The sequence below is a fragment of the Mytilus edulis genome, chromosome 2 (genome assembly GCF_963676685.1).
Source record: "Mytilus edulis chromosome 2, xbMytEdul2.2, whole genome shotgun sequence".
Classification (NCBI taxonomy): Eukaryota; Metazoa; Mollusca; class Bivalvia; order Mytilida; family Mytilidae; genus Mytilus; species Mytilus edulis.
The window spans coordinates 39,414,494-39,434,018 of NC_092345.1; the positions used below are offsets into that span (position 1 = coordinate 39,414,494).

General features: G+C 31.4%; 1 protein-coding gene across 6 annotated transcripts in view; it reads left to right on the top strand.

Moving 5' to 3' along the window:
* The window catches only part of LOC139510158 (PAN2-PAN3 deadenylation complex catalytic subunit PAN2-like), a 312,625-nt gene that overhangs the window by 23,688 nt on the left and 269,412 nt on the right, over positions 1–19,525 (top strand). For all 6 annotated transcript variants that reach the window (XM_071296503.1, XM_071296504.1, XM_071296507.1 and 3 more), the window contains 2 exons: positions 2,069–2,215; positions 5,609–5,778. In XM_071296503.1, the coding sequence (XP_071152604.1) occupies positions 2,069–2,215; positions 5,609–5,778 (317 nt within the window). The remainder of the gene's footprint in view (positions 1–2,068; positions 2,216–5,608; positions 5,779–19,525) is intronic.

A 19,525-nucleotide genomic window follows, 5' to 3' on the forward strand; every position in this document is an offset into this window, starting at 1 on the left:
GTTTCCATTCACGTTGTTGCATTTACTAATGAACCATTCAATCTAAGCTTTTCAAATTTTAATATGTTGATACTGACTACAAAATGGAGGTCTAATTTGATATTGACGATTTCCACTTTCAGCATTCATCAGTTATGGTTCTTGTGATATTGCCAGGACACAAATAAATGTTAACAAATCCGGTTTGCTGTCGTTGTGACAGCCTCTTGTTATTGAAAAAATATGTTTGTTAAAAACATTATCGGTATGGTATTTATTCATATTATTATAAGGAACAGAATAAGATAGAAAAAAGAGGTACTGATTTGTCTTGGTCATGGTATGTGTCCTGGGTTGCCAAACTGTCAATTAATCATGTTTTCTAAATATGTCACCTACACTGCCAAACTAAACTATGGTCGGGTTGTTGTCTCTTTGGCACATTCCCCATTTCCATTCTCAATTTTATTGTAAAGTTACCTAAGGGCATCACTGATTCGAATCAGTAAGACTGGTTTCCAAATAATATACTTTTTACCTGTTAAAATGTACTTGACAAGGAACCAGTTTATAATGATCGATTGCTTAAGTAAACATGTTGAAGAAAAAAGTTTTGAATTTGAATAAACAGAATACAGACACATTTCAAATTAATACTTGTTTTCTTGTTTGTTGTTTATAATTTCTTTGTTCATCAAAGTTGGATTAAATTTTTTCTGCAGAATAGATTTACTTGTCCCATCGGACAAGCTTGATATAGCTTTTACTTGTCCAACCTTTTTTTCCTCTGGTACCGGACAATCGGACAAGGGTTATTGTCGAGGCCTGCCCATGGCTAAAAATAGAACCTAGGGGTAAAATGCAGTTTTTGGCTTGTATTTCTAAAAGCAAAGCAGATTTATATAGAGCAAATTTGACATGGGTTAAAAGTGTTTATAATTTAGGTAAACATGGTAAAGTTCTATCAGCCCTTAAATTTTCAGATAAATGTAACAACCAATTGTTGGGTTGCTGCCACTAAATTGGTAATTTTTCAATTATCTTGTACATTATTTTCAATTTATTGTCTCTAAAACATATTCACTATTTCTATTCTCAATACAATTTGAACCAAATATAGAAAAGAAGATATCTTGTATGATAATTAATCTAGGAGACTGAGTTATTTGCAACAGATTAATCAATGTTGATGTAAGCATCTTCAAATCAACTGCAGTTAATCACCTTTCAAAAACATAACTAACAAACACTCACACCAAACACCTTTTTCTTTTGCTTTTGAAGAAAGTATGACAAAAATTGCATTTTCAAACACTTATTAATATACATTAAACCAAAAAAACAAACTATGATGAAATTGGACACTTAAACTCTTAAAGGAAAGATAAATGCCAAAAAATAAAGGTGAGCGATTCAGGCTCTTGAGAGCCTCTTGTTTGTTAATATCTTCAATATTATCTTAGATAGACTAAGAGATAAACTGTAAACAGCAATTATGTATAGCAAAGTAAGATCTACAAATAAGTCAACTTTACCAAAACAATCGATTGACACCTTAAGGAGTTGCAGATCTTTATAGTAGATTTTAAACAATTTTCGTTAATTATGTAAATTTTTGTAAACTTTTACAAAATGTTTTCTTTTGCTAAGTTCATTATAGATAGAGAAAATTGTAATCAGCAAGAATGTTCAGTAAAGTGAGATTGACAAACACATCATCATCACCAAAACACAATTTTATCATGAATTCTATTCTCGTCTATAATTTGTGTCTTTTGTTTAATTTGCTTCTTGCATATAGACCAAGGTGAGCGACACAGGCTCTAAAGAGCCTCTTGTTTTAAATACATATTTTCGAACTTCGAAACATCAGGATCAATTCATATTTATTTTACATCAATGGGAGTATAAAATGAGCTCAACTTAACCAAGACTTTGACACAACCAAGACTTTGACACAACCAAGTTTGACACAACCAGGTTTGAATGTAAAATTAATAGTATTTATATTGGCATACATTGTGTGTCATAGACCTTTATATAATTGATTATCATGATGTATACTAATCCATTCTGATTGTTACTTTAGCAACTGGATGGTTATTTCCCTGGAGCAGCACAAGCACTTACTGAATATCATGATTTAACAAGTGTTTTGGTGGATGGAGGGGACAGGTTCAGTGTCTCTGCCTTGACATTTGATAAACAAGATCTATTATGGATGGGCAATTCAGGGGTATGTTTAACTTATGTCTCAGTGTCAAATTTGTGTATTTATATAACCAATGACAAAGAATAAGATAAAAGCAATAAACAGCAGTACATGTACTGCCCGTATTGGTATTTTCAGACAATCTACATTTGTGATGACAATCTTCATTCATTTTTGCTCCAAAAAAAAGTGTTGACAGTTGATTAAAATGTTTAAGTAGTAAATTGTATCCAAAGTTTTGATTATATACATCAACAAACTAGGATGCAATGGCTAAAAGGAAAATAGGGGTCAAATGCAGTTTTTGGCTTATATCTCAAAAACTTTTAAGCTTATAGAGGAAATCTGACATGGGATCAAAATATGTTGCCACAATAGACAACACTCAAATTTTTACCGCATGGTATTGGTTCATTAGGTCAACATATTTTGCCAGCAAGCAGAGTGTCTTCATTACAAAAAAAATACATGAAATAAAACAGTGAAGTATTCATTTTGTGGTTATTGCGGTTAACCAAGAGTAATGATGCAATAATGCCAGGTAAATTGTTATGATAAAAATAGAAAGTGAAAGTGAAAATAAGAATAGTTAAGATGAATAGAAAATGAAAGTAAGTCAATAAAGTTATAAACGGTGGTTGGCTTCTATTCACATACGTCTGAATATAGTCTTATTGGAGGTTCCTGGTGTTGGGCCTAAATTAAAATATTGTTTGTTTGCCCTTTTCCGACCCTATTTTTTGAAACAGGGTAGGTAGGTTGGTAAAATACTTTATTTTTCTTTCCCAAAAAATAACTTTGCTCGGTACATTTTTTGTCATGGGTAGGCAGGTAGGTATAATATTTTATTTTAGATATAAAATCGGCATGGTAGTCCTTATCACTGACCAACGTAATGGTTGCATTATTCACGCTCCATTGACTTTGTTGTCAATTATTCAAATTATAACTTCCAATATATATATTTACTTGCACAAATAAGACAAAGATAAGCCTGAAAACAAAGTTCATCAATCAAGAAATATTATCATAACAGATTTCTGATTTTAAGGGCTAATTTCATTTGTTAATAAAAATAGCTTGAGGTTCTGTGCAGGTTATTCTGTTCACTTGAATTCACTTAACTTAATAAATAAGTTGTAATGCAAAAAAAAGAGTTAAGCAGAAATAAATTATTTACACTACAATTTTTTTTTAAATACTTTCTTTATATATTAGCTTACCTGGCCCAATGGGCCAAACGTGAGCTTTTCTCATCACTTAGTGTCCGTCATCCCTTGTTAAGTTTTACAAAAATCTTCTCTGCTGAAACTACTTGGCCAAATTTAACTAAACTTGGCCACAATCGTTTACGTTATTAGGGTATCTAGTTTAAAAAATGTGCCTGATGACACTGACACGGTCAACCATCCAAGATGGCTGCCATTGCTAAAAATATATCTATAACTAAAGCATTTAGAGAAAATCTGACATGTGGAGAAAAATGTTAATCAGGTTAAGATCTATCTATCCTGTTCGTTGTTGGGTGTGGTATGATTGCCAATGAGACAACTCTGCACAAGAGACCAAAATGACACAGAAATTAACAACTATAGGTCACTGTACAGCCATCAACAATGAGCAAAGCCATACAACATAGTCAGCTATAAAAGACCCTGAAATGACGAGGAAATTTTGTATAGTGTTTGGCTATTATCTTGAATATTGTTATAGATAGATATAAACTGTATACAGCAATACTGTTGAGCAAAGTACAAGTAAATCAACATGACCAAAATGGTCAGTTGACTCCTTAAGGAGTTATGCCCTTTATAGTTAATTTTTTACACTTTTTTGTAATTTTTGGTAATCTTTTACAAAAATCTCCTCTGATACTACTGAGACAAATTTAACCAAACTTGACCCAGCCCGCAAACCAAGATGGCAGACATGGCTAAAAATAGTACATAGGGTAAAATGCATTTTTTGGCTCATATCTCTTAAACCAAAGCATTAAGAGCAAAACTGATGATATAATTGTTGATTAGGTCAAAATCAATCTGCCCTGAAATTTTTAATCCAATCAGGCAACCGGTTGTTGGGTTGCTACCCCTGAATTGGTAATTTTAAGAAAATTTTGTAGCTTTTGGTTACCGGTATTATCTTGAATATAATTATAGATAGAGATAAACTGTAAATAGCAATAATGTACAGCAAAGAAAAGACCTACAAATAAGTCCGCATGACCAAAATGGTTAATTGACCCTATAAGGAATTATTGCCCTTTAAAGTAAATTTTTAACAATTTTTCATAAATTTTTGGTAATCTTTTACAAAAGTCTTCTGAAACTAAAGCAAAAGAATAACAGTTGCATAATTTCATGTATCAATTGTTTATAAAAATATCAGGTGAGCGACACAGGCTTCTTGGAGCCTCTAGTTAAGTTTTAATCTTTAGCATTTTACCCCAAGTATACACAGAAAAAAGTCAAACAAAATCTAAATAGGAAAACTAAAATCTCATGATTTAGAATTCCTATTGAGATTTGCATTAAAATGGGAGATAACTGCAAAAAAAGGCAGAAATATCAATAAAAATTAATACAAAATTACAACTTTACCACTTCTATTCAACAGAATATTGATTCTTGATATTTTATCCGCTTTTAGAGTAGAACAAACAACTTTAAAGGTGTTTTCATATCTTTTATCAAGCTACAACCTAGATTTCATAATTCATTAGTTGACTATTTATTAGATTTTTCAGCATGTCAAGGTAAAGAATCTCAAATTAAATAAAACTAATGAAGCATATATTCTTCTTTTTGTGGTTTAAAGTTTCTTTTAACAAGGTAGATGCTGAACAAATATAATTTACAGATATAACCAATACCAAAAATTTCACATAGTTTTTTCATAATGGCCACAAAGCCATAGATTTGCAATTTCTTTAAAGAAAAATGTGCAAAATAAATAAAAATACCCATAACACTTCGGTTTTGTAGTTCATGAGCAGGAGATTATATAATATAGTTAAATACAAACTCCCTCAAAGTATCATGCTTTACATGAATTATAAGAAAATCAGCCAAAAACTGACAAAAAACCCCTTAATTTTGCAGAGTTATCTCCCTTTTTAATGTTAATTTCAAAAGAAATTAAAAATGCTGATTTTGATTTTCCTCAGGTTAAGATTTTATGGGACTTTTTTCTGTGTATATTTGGGGCTTAAATCTATAGATTAGAACTAAAACATTTTCTGAGGCAATTAGTTTGAGGTTCAAACTTAGTTTGACTGGACTATATGCACATAGACCAAGGTGAGCGAGACAGCTTCTTTAGAGCCTCTAGTTTGTTTTGTGTGTTAATGTTTTATATTGTTTAAAAATAATTGAGGTTGGCCAGTTAAACATTTTGTTCATGCATATCTTACAACAGGGTCATGTGACAGGTTATTATGGGCTAGAAATGCAGAAGTATACATCATTTAAAGTACACATGACAGAAGACATTCGACAGATGATACCAATACAGCGTGGAATATTGTCTCTGACGAGAAGTACACTGAATTGTTCACTTCGAAGAGGACTAAGTGTGTTCAATTACAAGTAAGATATAATTTCCTACACATGATTTAATGAGGAAAAAATGGTTGAAAGCTTTTTTTGTCCCCTGCGCCATGCATTGTGGGAGGGTCTTAGAAATAGGCTTAATCATAAGGTCTCGTTAGCGCTCTCACATGTACAATTCCTAACAAATTTTTATTATACGACCGCAAAAATTAAAATTTTTCGTCGTATATTGCTATCACGTTGGCGTCGTCGTCCTGCGTCGTGGTCGTCGTCGTGGTCGTCGTCGTCCGAATACTTTTAGTTTTCGCACTCTAACTTTAGTAAAAGTGAATAGAAATCAATAAAATTTTAACACAAGGTTTATGACCACAAAAGGAAGGTTGGGATTGATTTTGGGAGTTTTGGTTCCTACAGTTTAGGAATTAGGGGCCAAAAAAGGGCCTAAATAAGCATTATTCTTGGTTTTCGCACAATAACTTTAGTATAAGTCAATAGAAATCTATGAAATTTAAACGCAAGGTTTATGACCATAAAAGGAAGGTTGGGTTTGATTTTGGGAGTTTTGGTCCCAACAGTTTAGGAATAAGGGGCCCAAAGGGTCCAAAATTGAACTTTGTTTGATTTCATCAAAAATTGAATAATTGGGGTTCTTTGATATGCCGAATCTAACTGTGTATGTAGATTCTTAATTTTTGGTCCCGTTTTCAAATTGGTCTACATTAAGGTCCAAAGGGTCCAAAATTAAACTTAGTTTGATTTTAACAAAAATTGAATCCTTGGGGTTCTTTGATATTATGCTGATCTAAAAATGTACTCAGATTTTTTATTATTGGCCCAGTTTTCAAGTTGGTCCAAATCGGGGTCCAAAATTAAACATTGTTTGATTTCATCAAAAATTGAATAATTGGGGTTCTTTGATATGCCAAATCAAACTGTATGTAGAGTCTTAATTTTTGGTCCCGTTTTCAAATTGGTCTACATTAAGGTCCAAAGGGTCCAAAATTAAACTTAGTTTGATTTTAACAAAAATTGAATCCTTGGGGTTCTTTGATATTATGCTGAAACTAAAAATGTACTCAGATTTTTTATTATTGGCCCAGTTTTCAAGTTGGTCCAAATCGGGGTCCAAAATTAAACATTGTTTGATTTCATCAAAAATTGAATAATTGGGGTTCTTTGATATGCCAAATCTAACTGTAGATTATTAATATTTGGTCCTGTTTTCAAATTGGTCTACATTAAAGTCCAAAGGGTCCAAAATTAAACTAAGTTTGATTTTAACAAAAATTGAATTCTTGAGCTTTTTTGATATGCTGAATCTAATATGTACATAGATTTTTGATTATGGGCCCAGTTTTCAAGTTGGTTCAAATCAGGATCCAAAATTATTATATTAAGTATTGTACAATAGCAAGAAATTTTCAATTGCACAGTATTGCGCAATAGCAAGAAATCTTCAATTGCACAGTATTGTGCAATAGCAAATATTTTTAATTACTCAGTATTGCGCAATAGCAAGAAATATCTAATTGCAATTTCAATTGGAGTTATCTTTCATTGTCCAGAATAGTAGTTGAATCAACTTAAATCTTTGTTTTATACAATATATATAATTAATATTTCAATTGGAGTTATCTTTCTTTGTCCAGAATAGTAGTTGAATCAACATAAACATTGTTTTATACAATATACAATGTATATTCACTTTTTCTACCAACTGATAAATTAAAACAATCTTTACCATTCAGTGATAACAAGCACTTTATTTTACATTTTAATATTTTATGATGTATTTAAATGAGTAGTCATTGTTGCAAACTCCATTAGAAATTTGAATTGAGATCAGTTTTGGAAAAAGGGAAACAGTCAGAGCTCTGACATAAACAAGTCAGAATAAAATGACTTCCATAGGTCAGATATAATTTGATGCAAGTGTTGTCTCCCTTCTTGCACTCAACAGAATATGACTTGTACAGGTCAGTTTATGTCAGACTTTAATTTATCATAAAATGACTTCCACAGGTCAGCTTTTGCATAAAATATTGTGACTTAATATCTTCATATTCTAATAAGATTTATGTCCCTTTTTAATACATTTTGACTTAGAGAGGTCATTTTTGTTCTGACTTGAAGCAGTCATTACTACCACTTTGTTATCAATCTCCATAAAATATAGTGATTACTAGTTTCGAATCAAAGAGTTTTAAAAAGTGGGGCTCGTCATACCTTCTTCTTTCCAGAATCTTAACATAATATATTTATCTCATCAAATTCGATCATTTCAAAATTAATACAAACAAAAACCAAAGCAGAAAAATGGATCATACAATTTTCTGTCAATATCAAAAGATTTACAAAATACAATATTGGATACATTTACTAGTCCATGACAATACTTCAAATCTTCCAAGGAAAAAATAAGGGATCTATTTTCATCCACTTTTAGCTAAATTTATCAAGAGCAAAACATTTATTATTTTAATATTTCATTGAGGTAAATACTGTTGTGCAAACTGACTCAAACAAGTCACACTATGTTCTGACTTGAAAGAGTCAGTCAAAACTAAACTTATTTCAACCTTTATGTCTTGTACTGTCATATTGATTTAAAAATGTATGGGAAAGCCAGATATAGGACAGAGAAAATATTAAAGGTCCCCTAAAGTCACAATGAGGACAATAAAAAAAAATATTTGGTATATTCAATATTTAAATGCATTTTCTTTTAAACAGGTCAAATCATGTTTTGACTTATAACAGTCAGTCCAAAACTAAATTTATTGAAATTTTTAGAGTGGGGCACTGACATATGATATTAAATGAAAGTATGGGAACGTCAGACATAAGAAATATATGTAAGATCCCCTAAAATAAATAACCATTTGACTTAATTGTTTCTAAACATTTATCAAATAAATTCACAAATGGCAGATTCAGAAGCAGGGCTTAAAGGAAGTACACCTAGCTTTGATTGGAAAATTTGTTCTGCAATCTGACTTGAACAGGTCAAATCATGTTCAGACAAATTGACTTAAACAGGTCAAATGGGCAAGTTCGGACAAATTGACTTAAACAGGTCAAATCATGTTCTGACTTAAAAGAGTCTGTCAAAAACTAAATGGCTTGCAAAGTTCTGTAAAAGTCGTGCATTATCATGATTGTGATGTGATTGTTAACTTAGAATGTATGGATACAAGTAGGAAAAAAAATCACAAAAAATTAAGTCACAATTATAAGAATTATGTATATAAAAGATAATTTGGTTTATTTTTGATACATTGTATCTTAATATTTCATTGAGGTAAATCCTGTTGTGCAAACTGACTTGAACAAGTCACATTATGTTCTGACTTCAAGGAGTCAGTAAAAAACTATACTTTAATCAAGTATTGCAACTTTAAGTCATATGCATTTCAGAATGTATAAGAAACTCAGATAAAAGACACCCAATAATAAAGACACAAAAACGTGGACTATAAAAAAGTGTATTTGGTATACTATTATTTAATATTCAAATGTATTTTGTTAACAAATTTCTCCAAATTATTTTAAAATTTTATTATATTTCTGTATTTTCATGACTTTTTTTCTGTTAAATTAACATTTGGAACTTTGGGTTTTAAAAAACATTATTTTAAAAACCATTTGACTGAATTGTTTCTTAAAAATAATTATGAATTAATTAACTCAACAGTAGCAGATTCAGATATGGAGGGGGCTTAAAGGAAGAAGACTTAGTTTTGATTGGACATTTTTTTTTCTCTGTCAACTGACTTATTAACAGGTCAAATCGTGTTCTGACTTCAAAGAGTCAGTCCCTACTAAACTTATTTCAACTTTTAAGTCTAGTTTTTTCATATTGATTTAAAAATGTACGGAAAAGCCAGATAAAAGACAGAGGAAATAAGGTCCCCATACGGCGCAATAATGAGGACTATAAAAAAGTTTATTTTGCATATTCAATATATTTAAATGTATTTTGTTTTAAACCGGTCAAATTATGTTCTGACTTCAAAGAGTCAGTCAAAAACTTCACTTTAGCTAATCATTACAACTTTTTAGTCTGGCATTGTCATATGCTTTAAGAATGTATGGGAAATTCAGATAAAAGACACCCAAAAATAAAGTCACAATAATGAGGACTATAAAAAAATGTGTTTGGTATATTTTATATTCAAATAAATTTTGTTTACAAATTTCATCAAATCATCTTTAAATTTTATTATATTTTTGTATTTTCATGACCTTTCTTTTCTGTTAATCTGTTAAGTTAACACGTGGAACTTTTGGTTTTAAAATATATTATTTTAAACCATTTGACTGAATTGTTTCTAATAAACCTATCAATTAATTAACTCAACAGTAGCAGATTCAGATAAGGGAAAAAGGGGAAGAGAGGGGGGGGGGGGGGGGGGCTGGCTTAGAAGAAGAAGACCTAGTTTTGATTGGATTTAATTTTCTCTGTAAACTGACTTTAACAGGTCAAATCATGTTCTGACTTCAAAGAGTCAGTCAAAACTAAACTTATTTCAACTTTTAAGTCTAGGATTTTCATATTGATTTTAAAATGTATGGGAAACCAGATAAAAGACTGATGAAATAAGGTCCCCTTAAGTCACAATAATGAGGACTATACAAAAATGTATTTGGTATATTTTATATTCAAATGTATTTTGTTAACAAATTTCATCAAATTAATATCTTAAAAATTTATTCTATTTCCGTATTTTCATGACTTTTTTTCTGTTAAGTTAACAAATAGAACTTTTGGTTGTAAAAAACATTATTCTAAAAGCCATTGTGACTGAATTGTTTCTTAAAGTCATAAGAAACGAGTGACCGGTGAAAAATAATGTTCTTCCAATTCTTGAACCAATGCATACAAACATCATAAACTTAGTCTTCTGTGCTCGAATTTATCATTTTTTTCGTGTAAATTTCGTATAATTGTCAATTTTTTTTTTTCAATCGGTCAGTGTTGTTGTGAAAATATGGCAGGTAATTAAAGTTCGTGTCTTGAAGCCGAAGTTTAACGATTGTCACCTGTTTGTCAACAATTGACGAAAAATAAACAAAAAAGCATGGAAATTGAGCACGTGTTTAACATGTAAATTCAGATAATAGTTTATTTTAAGGACATCCATGCGTATTGTGGTCACCGGATTTTTACGAGATGGGTCACACTGAGGTCACCTTGCATACGGAAAATATCTCGGGTGAATTGCTTGCTGGAAGGAAGCTATTCAAATAAAGTAAACTTCTTCTAAATATGAATAAATTAAAGAATTTTCTTCAGAAAAAAGTATATGTACATAAGTTTTATAATGAAAACTATCCATTGAGTTATTAAAATCATATGCATTATTATTTTTTTGAATTGAGGTTTCTTATGACTTTAATTATTTTTTTTAACTCAACAGTAGCAGATTCAAATAAGGGGAAAAGGGGGGGGGGGGGGGGCTAAGATGAAGAAACCTAGTTTGATTGGATTTTTTTTCTCTGTAAACTGACTTTAACAGGTCAAATCATGTTCTGACTTTTAAGAGTCTGTCAAAACTAAACTTATTTCAACTTTTAAGTCCAGGATTTTCATATTGATTTAAATTATATGGAACATTTTTATTTGATATATTGAATATTCAAATGCATTTTGTTTTTTTGAGATTTTCATCAAATTATCTAAAAAAAAAAAAATATTGTATTATTTCTGTATTTTCATGACTTTTCTTTTCTGTTAAGTTAACACATGGAACTTGTGGTTGCAAATTTTTTTTATATTTTAATAACCATTTGACTGAATTGTTTCTAAAAAAAATCAGTAATTAATTAACTCAACAGTAGCAGATTGATATTTAGTGGGGAGGGGGATTAGAGGAAGAACACCTAGCTTTGATAGGACATTTTTTTCTTGTCAACTGACTTTAACAGGTCAAATCGTGTTCTGACTTCAAAAAGTCAGTCCCATCTAAACTTATTTCAACTTTTAAGTCTAGTTTTTTCATATTAATTTAAAAATGTACGGAAAAGCCAGATAAAAGACAGAGGAAATAAGGTCCCCATACAGCGCAATAATTAATGAGGACTATAAAAAAGTTTATTTTGCATATTGATTATTCAATATTTAAATGTATATTGTTTTAAACTGGTCAAATTATGTTCTGACTTCAAAGAGTCAGTCAAAAACTTCACTTTAACTTATTATTACAACTGTTAAGTCTGGCATTGTCATAAATATATGCATTTAAGAACGTATGGGAAAATCAGATAAAAGACACCCAATAATAAAATCACAATGATGAGAACTAATATTTTATATTCAAATGTATTTTGTTTACAAATTTCATCAAATCATCTTTAAATTTTATTATATTTCTGTATTTTCATGACCTTTCTTTTCTGTTAAGTTAACACATGGAACTTTTGGTTGTAAAATATATTATTTTAAACCATTTGACTGAATTGTTTCTAATAAACTTATTAATTAATTAACTCAACAGTAGCAGATTCAGATAAAAGGGAAAAAAGGGGGGGGGGGGGGGGGAGGGGCTTAGAAGAAGAAGACCTAGTTTTGATTGGATTTAATTTTCTCTGTAAACTGACTTTAACAGGTCAAATCATGTTCTGACTTCAAAGAGTCAGTCAAAACTAAACTTATGTCAACTTTTAAGTCTAGGATTTTCATATTGATTTTAAAATGTATGACAAACCAGATAAAAGACTGATGAAATATGGTCCCCTCAAGTCACAATATTGAGGACTATAAAAAAAATGTATTTGGTGTATTTTATATTCAAATGTATTTTTTTTTTAACAAATTTCATCAAATTTATATCTTAAAAATTTATTTTATTTCTGTATTTTCATGACTTTTTTTCTGTAAAGTTAACATATAGAACTTTTGGTTGTAAAAAACATTATTCTAAAAACCATTTGACTGAATTGTTTCTTAAAAAAAATTAATTATCCCAACAGTAGCAGATTCAGATAAGGAGAAAAAGGGGGAGGAGCTTAGAAGAAGAAGACCTAGTTTTGATTGGATTTAATTTTCTTTGTAAACTGACTTTAACAGGTCAAATCATGTTCTGACTTCAAAGAGTACTTATGTCAACTTTTAAGTCTAGGATTTTCATATTGATTTTAAAATGTATGACAAACCAGATAAAAGACTGATGAAATATGGTCCCCTCAAGTCATAATATTGAGGACTATAAAAAAAATGTATTTGGTATATTTTATATTCAAATGTATTTTTTTTTTAACAAATTTCATCAAATTTGTATCTTAAAAATTTATTTTATTTCTGTATTTTCATGACTTTTTTTCTGTAAAGTTAACATATAGAACTTTTGGTTGTAAAAAACATTATTCTAAAAACCATTTGACTGAATTGTTTCTTAAAAAAAAATTAATTATCCCAACAGTAGTCGATTCAGATAAGGAGAAAAAGGGTGGGGCTAAGATGAAGAAACCTAGTTTGATCGAATTTTTTTCCTGTAAACTGACTTAAACAGGTCAAATCATGTTCTGTAAAAAAAATTTTGAGAAGAACATACTAAGAAAATCAGACTAAGTTTGGTGACTTTGTTGTCCTTCAAGAAGTGGTACATATAAATACATAATATTTTCACTACAACTATCTATTGGGTGTTTTTTAAATATATTTTTTTAGCAACATTTATAACTTTGTAATTTATGTTCAATTGTACACTTGTTATTCTTAATATATATTTTTTTGGGAACAAAATCTTGTCAGGGTTTCTTATGGTACTAGCATGACAAGAGCATTCATATTCTTAAATACTCTAAACATTAAAAACAAGTCATTATCTTCAGATCATTCTGAGTCTTTCTGGCCTTATTAAATTAAAGTCAGAACATTCAGACTTTCATAATAAGTCAGAACTTCAGACTTTCATAAGTCAGAACATTCAGACTTTTATAGGTCAGAACATACTGACTTCCAATGTTCTTCTCACTTCTGTAGAAACAAAGACTATCTATATTTCAAATAAAAGGTTAATGCTTTATGTGGCTAAGCATCTGGGGTAAGAATTATAGATGTGTAACTTCATAGGAAAACATATATGCCATATAATTAGGGATTGACCCTGTATGTCATTCAAATCTTCTTGAAATGACGAACAGGAATATTATATGGTTTAGGGGTGGTAATTCAAACCATTTCAAAAAGGGGGATGGGGATGACCCCCATGGACTTTCCCTTTATTTCATTTGATTCGTTGTATTGTCCCATATAATAATATATAGGCTTAAGGGGTGGGGATCTCAACCGTTTACAAGTTTTCAAACATGAGGGGGTGGGGTGACCCCAAGGGACTTTATCTTTATTTCATTTGATTTGTCTTGTTGTCCCTTACACTAATATATATATGGTTCAGGGGTGCGGATCTTGACCATTTACATGTTTTCACACAGTAGGGGTGAACCCCCCCCAAGGGACTTCCCCTATATTACATTGGGTTTGTTTTATTTTCCCATACAAGAATATATATAGTTTAGGGGTGGGGATCTCGACCGTTTACAAAATATAAGAACATTCGCAAATGGCAGGGGAGGGGGTAAACCCAGAGACTAGCCCGGTATATTTCATTCAAATCAATTTGACATTATAAAAAGGAATATATATGGTTTACAGGTGGGGATCTCGACCATTTTCAAGATATAAGATCATTCTCAAATAACAAGGGGTGGGGCGACCCATAGAGACTAGCCCAGGGGCGGATCCAGCCATTTTAAAAAGGGGGGGTTCCCAACCCAGGATAAAGGGGGGGGGGGGTTCCAACTATATGTCCCCATTCAAATGCATTGATCGGCCAAAAAAAAGGGGGGGTTCCAACCACCGGAACCCCCCTCTGGATCCGCCACTGTAGCCTGGTATATTTCATTATACTTTACAGCGAGAAAAAATTGAGTTAAGGGAGCAGGGATCTCGACTGTTCAACATTGTCAAATGACAGGGGTAGGGTGATCCCTGGAGCCTTACCCTACATTTCATTTGATTTGTTTTTAATATCATATTCCATGTTCATAATTGAAAAACCCGTTTTGTGAATCTCTTTATAATGTTCTCAAGTTAAAATCATTTTTAAAATAAAAATAAAAAAATATTTCGGTTCTTTAGTTAAACCCTCCCTTCCCTTTACCTTTATTAAAATTATTCCGATTTCATTTCATTTTCATTAATATCAATATTCAAAAGATCGTTTTTCTCATTGGGAGAAACGAAAAAACAAATATATTTATAAGCCGCAAACTCGGAAAGGTTAAAAAGTCAATTCATGATTGAGTTTAAAAATAGAAAAATCACGTGATGATGTTCAGCTCGAAGCAATAATTTTACTTTTAAAATTGCAGTGACTGGTTATTAATGTTAATACTGTTTAAGACAACACGAGTTGTCTCCCGAAAATAACAGTTCATTATCATAACAACATTTTCTGACCTGAACAAGTCAGAATTGTCAGACACCCGGTCATCTCAAAGGCCACGCGTCCGTATTTACAGGTCACGCGCCTTCATGAAACAGCAACAAAATCACTTGCAAAGACCTTCTTCACACGCAAAAAATATTAAAATGGCCAAGAAAATACGGAGGTAATATGTATTACCTTCTGAAAATGACCACATTGACCTAGATTTGCACTAAAAAAACGTAAATAATCACTATATTTTCAATAACTTCTCGTTCGAGAAACTCCCAAAACAACGACTCTCAAACACGTGATCTCTCGCAAAAAACCACGTGATCGTATGTGTCTTAGATCGGCGGCAAATTCAAAATATCTTCTGGTTTGACGGACTCGATAGAAAACTACGCAAAACAAAAATTGACTCGTACAGGTCAGAATTTCAAAACATTTTCTGACTTGAAGAAGTCATTTTATTCTGACTTGTTTATGTCAGAGCTCTGACTGGGAAAGGGGGATTTGAAAACAAATGGGGGTGGGGGGTTAAATTTTTCTCATTTCAGATTTCATAAATAAAAAGAAAATTTCTTCAAACATTTTTTTGAGAGGATTAATATTCAACAGCATAGTGAATTGCTCAAAGGCAAAAAAAATATTTTAAGTTCATTAGACCACATTCATTCTGTGTCAGAAACCTATGCTGTGTCAACTATTTAATCACAATCCAAATTTAGAGCTGAATTCAGCTTGAATGTTGTGTCCATACTTGCCCCAACCATTCAGGGTTCAACCTCTGCGGTCGTATAAAGCTGTGCCCTGCGGAGCATCTGGTTGAACTTATATTATAGGTTTATATATCAGCAATGCCTTGGAGAAGTTTGAAAATCAGTGCAAATTTTTGTCCCCTGCGTAACATGTTGCTGGTGACAGACATGTAAATTCTGGGCACCAGTCTTTGTGTCAGTCCATGTGTGCAATTCCTGTCTCTCACAGGTACTATTCTTGCAAGATTTTGATAACACTTTTGATTCAAATGATATCACCAATATATTAACTAATTCTTAAATGGTGACTGGTCAACTTTTTATACGACCACAAAACATTAGTATAAATACTATGATGTCGTCGTCGTCAGTGTCAACGTTATTTGAAGACACATTTGGTTTCCAGACAATAACTTCAGTTTAAGTAATAGGATCTCTAAGAAATTTTACCAGAAGATCCAGTACCATAAAAGAAAGGTTGGGATTGAATTTGGGGGTAAAATTGGTACCAACAGTTAAGGAATTAAAAATGGTCAAGACCAAGTATTGATCACTATGAAATTGTACCACAAGGTTCCATATCACAAAAGAAAGGCTTGGATTGAGTTTTGGGGTTCATAATATTTTCTTTAAATTTTTGAATATCAAATAATTGCACAGTATTGCGCAATAGCAAGAAATCTTCAATTGCACAGTATTGAGCTTTAGCACAGACACAGAATTGTACAATACAACAGTATTGGGCAATAGCAATAGCAAACAATAACTTAAGGATGTACTTGGATGAGGTTTTGGAATTCGTGTCAAATGTTCAGACTCCTTGGTGTTTTCCATACAATACAAGGTAATATATTTAGCCCCATAACACCCATTTATTTTTTCATATAATACTAAATAGCACATGAAAGGTCATTTGCCAAAATTTTAGAAGATTCTTAATTTTCTTTCTTTTGTTTTGAGACCCAAATTATACCAATGCAAATATAAGGTTAAAGTCCGAGTCAGCCTTTTCCCGCCATATTTTAAATCTCAAATATCTCGAAAAGGAGGTCCATGACCTATCAATATTTTAAGCTTATTTTTTTTCCTTAACGAATGCTCTACTGGCTTATATTATCAATTTTAAATTCTTGATTTATTAATTTTCACCTAACCTCACCTAAGTTCATCCTTTAGTTTAAGTGTATCAGGACCTCTTTGAAATTAAAGCTAAAGGTTCAAAACTTCAAAACTACAAGCTGGTCACAATCTTTAAGGAATGGTGCCAAAAATCTACATGTAAACTACGATTATACTACTTTAATATATAGAGACTATTCTGTCTACTGTTTTCTTTGAAATGTTTACTATTTAAGGGGTCATACCAGTTGCATGTATAATAAAATAAGTAAAACATGTGGAAACAAGAATATGTCCATAGTACATCCACACTATATTTACTAAGTTTCGAGTTGATTGGACTTCAACTTCATCAAAAACTTCCAACTTCATCAAAAACTTCCTCGACCAAAAACCTTAACCTGAACTGGGACAGACAGAAGAATGAAGAACGAACGAAAGCACAGATGCACAGACTAGAAAACATAATGTCCATAGATGGGGCATAAAATTTATTGTTGAAAATGAAAGTAGTGATTTGGCAAAAATGAAAGTAGGGTAGAGATTAGAGGGAGGCAGCACCATTTTTGGGACGTCGCGATCGGGTGTTTTTAAGCTCGGGATTTGGGATTGATCCTTACGGGATCCTAGAATAAATTTTTCGATTTTGGGATATAAATTTCTTTAAATTCTGCATCTCGGGATTTCATGTTTTTAATCCCGGGATTTCGGGTAAAGGACCCCTCTGACCATCCCTCAAATTAGCCTTAGTCGGTCTTAGTCATTTATACAAGATTCATATCCTAGCATTGGCATGTTAATAAGGCTCTCAAAAGAAAAAGCACTGATAGATGGTCCTAGAAGCATATTTTATTAGATTAATAATGGTCTATATATAAGCAGTTACATTTATTTCATGTTTGAAGTGGTGCAAATTTTTAATTTAATTTGACTTTTACCAAAAGATGCATTGTAGCAAAGGAGAAGAATAATTGTGTTCTGAGGCTAGAAACACAAAAATAATTGAATTTAACAGAAAGGAAACAAATATTGGACATTGGAAAAAGGGAAAGGGCTTTTGATACCTTTAATGAAATTCTCCATACATAGTATCTTTTACAAAAAATCATCCTACAACAGTTCACAAGCTGTATATGCCCGCTATTTCACAGGTGTGTTCTAGTATAGATTTATTGTCAAATAATAGAAATTTTGAATTGAGTCATAGTTTAAACATTGTTAAAATAGATTTGCTGATTCAGATATATTAATTTTGGTAATAATTGTGTATGCATTTAGTTTTTTTTTAAAAGACTGGAAACATTTTTTTGCAGTGATTTTTATACAACCGCAAAAATTAAAATTTTTTGGTCGTATATTGGTATCACGTCGCTGTTGTCAGCGTCATCCAAAGACGGATTGTTTCCAGATAATAACTTTTGAATAAGTAAAAAGAAATCAATAAAATTTTAACACAATGTTTATAACCACTAAAGGAAGCTTGGGATTGATTTTGGGGGTTACAGTCCCAAAGGTTTAGGAATTTGGGGCCCAAAGGTGCCAAAAACAGCATTTTTCTAGTTTCAGGACAAAAAGTTGTGTATTAGTATTTCAATTGTTCTGTAATTGTACCACAATGTTTAATGACATAAGTAGAAGATTGGGATTTATTTAAGGGGGTTATTGGGCAAACTATAGGAATTAAGGGCCAATTAGTATGTCAAAAAATTTGATGTATTGCACAATAGCACACTGTTGTCCAGTAGCACAGTATTGCACAATATCTCAGTATTGCACAATAGCAAGTAAGTTTCAATTGAAAATTAGTACAACTATTTTAACCCATTTCAAAGAGGTAGGGCCAATTTGCCGGGAATTTTTTTCATTCGATAAGATAGGTAAATCATGTTTTAAATAACCCGATAGATGCTAATTATAGTACATAAAAATACATCACATCATCTATTTTCATACCTTGAACAGGACTTCCTACAAAAACAACACCAAGACTATTGATTTTTTTAATATTGATTTTATTTTATTATTAACATCCTTTATGCAAGGTACGATACCATGTAACTTGTAAAGGAGCCAAATAATATCGGAACAAATTCAAATGGTGTTTTTTCTCATTCTGAATGTATGTATTTCTGTATTTGTCCTGGTCTTTTAAGGTTTTATCGTCTTTAAGATAAGATAAGATAAAACATGTATATATTTTAACTGGAGAATTTCTTACATCAGTTGGTCATAGACCACCCTGTGTTACTAACACATGTTATATTGCCTTTTCTGGCATTTTAACAAATCGGCCCTTTTTTGTGATACAGATGCAACAGCTTCTTGATGTTTTACCTACAATCACAATTTGTAGTGTAATTGATTTGTTCTGTTGTGTTGTTTTATTTTCTGATGACTTAGGTACTGGTGGTAAACATTTCAGTGCTACACTACCAATAATTTACCCACACTTTTTTGGTACATTTCTACCCT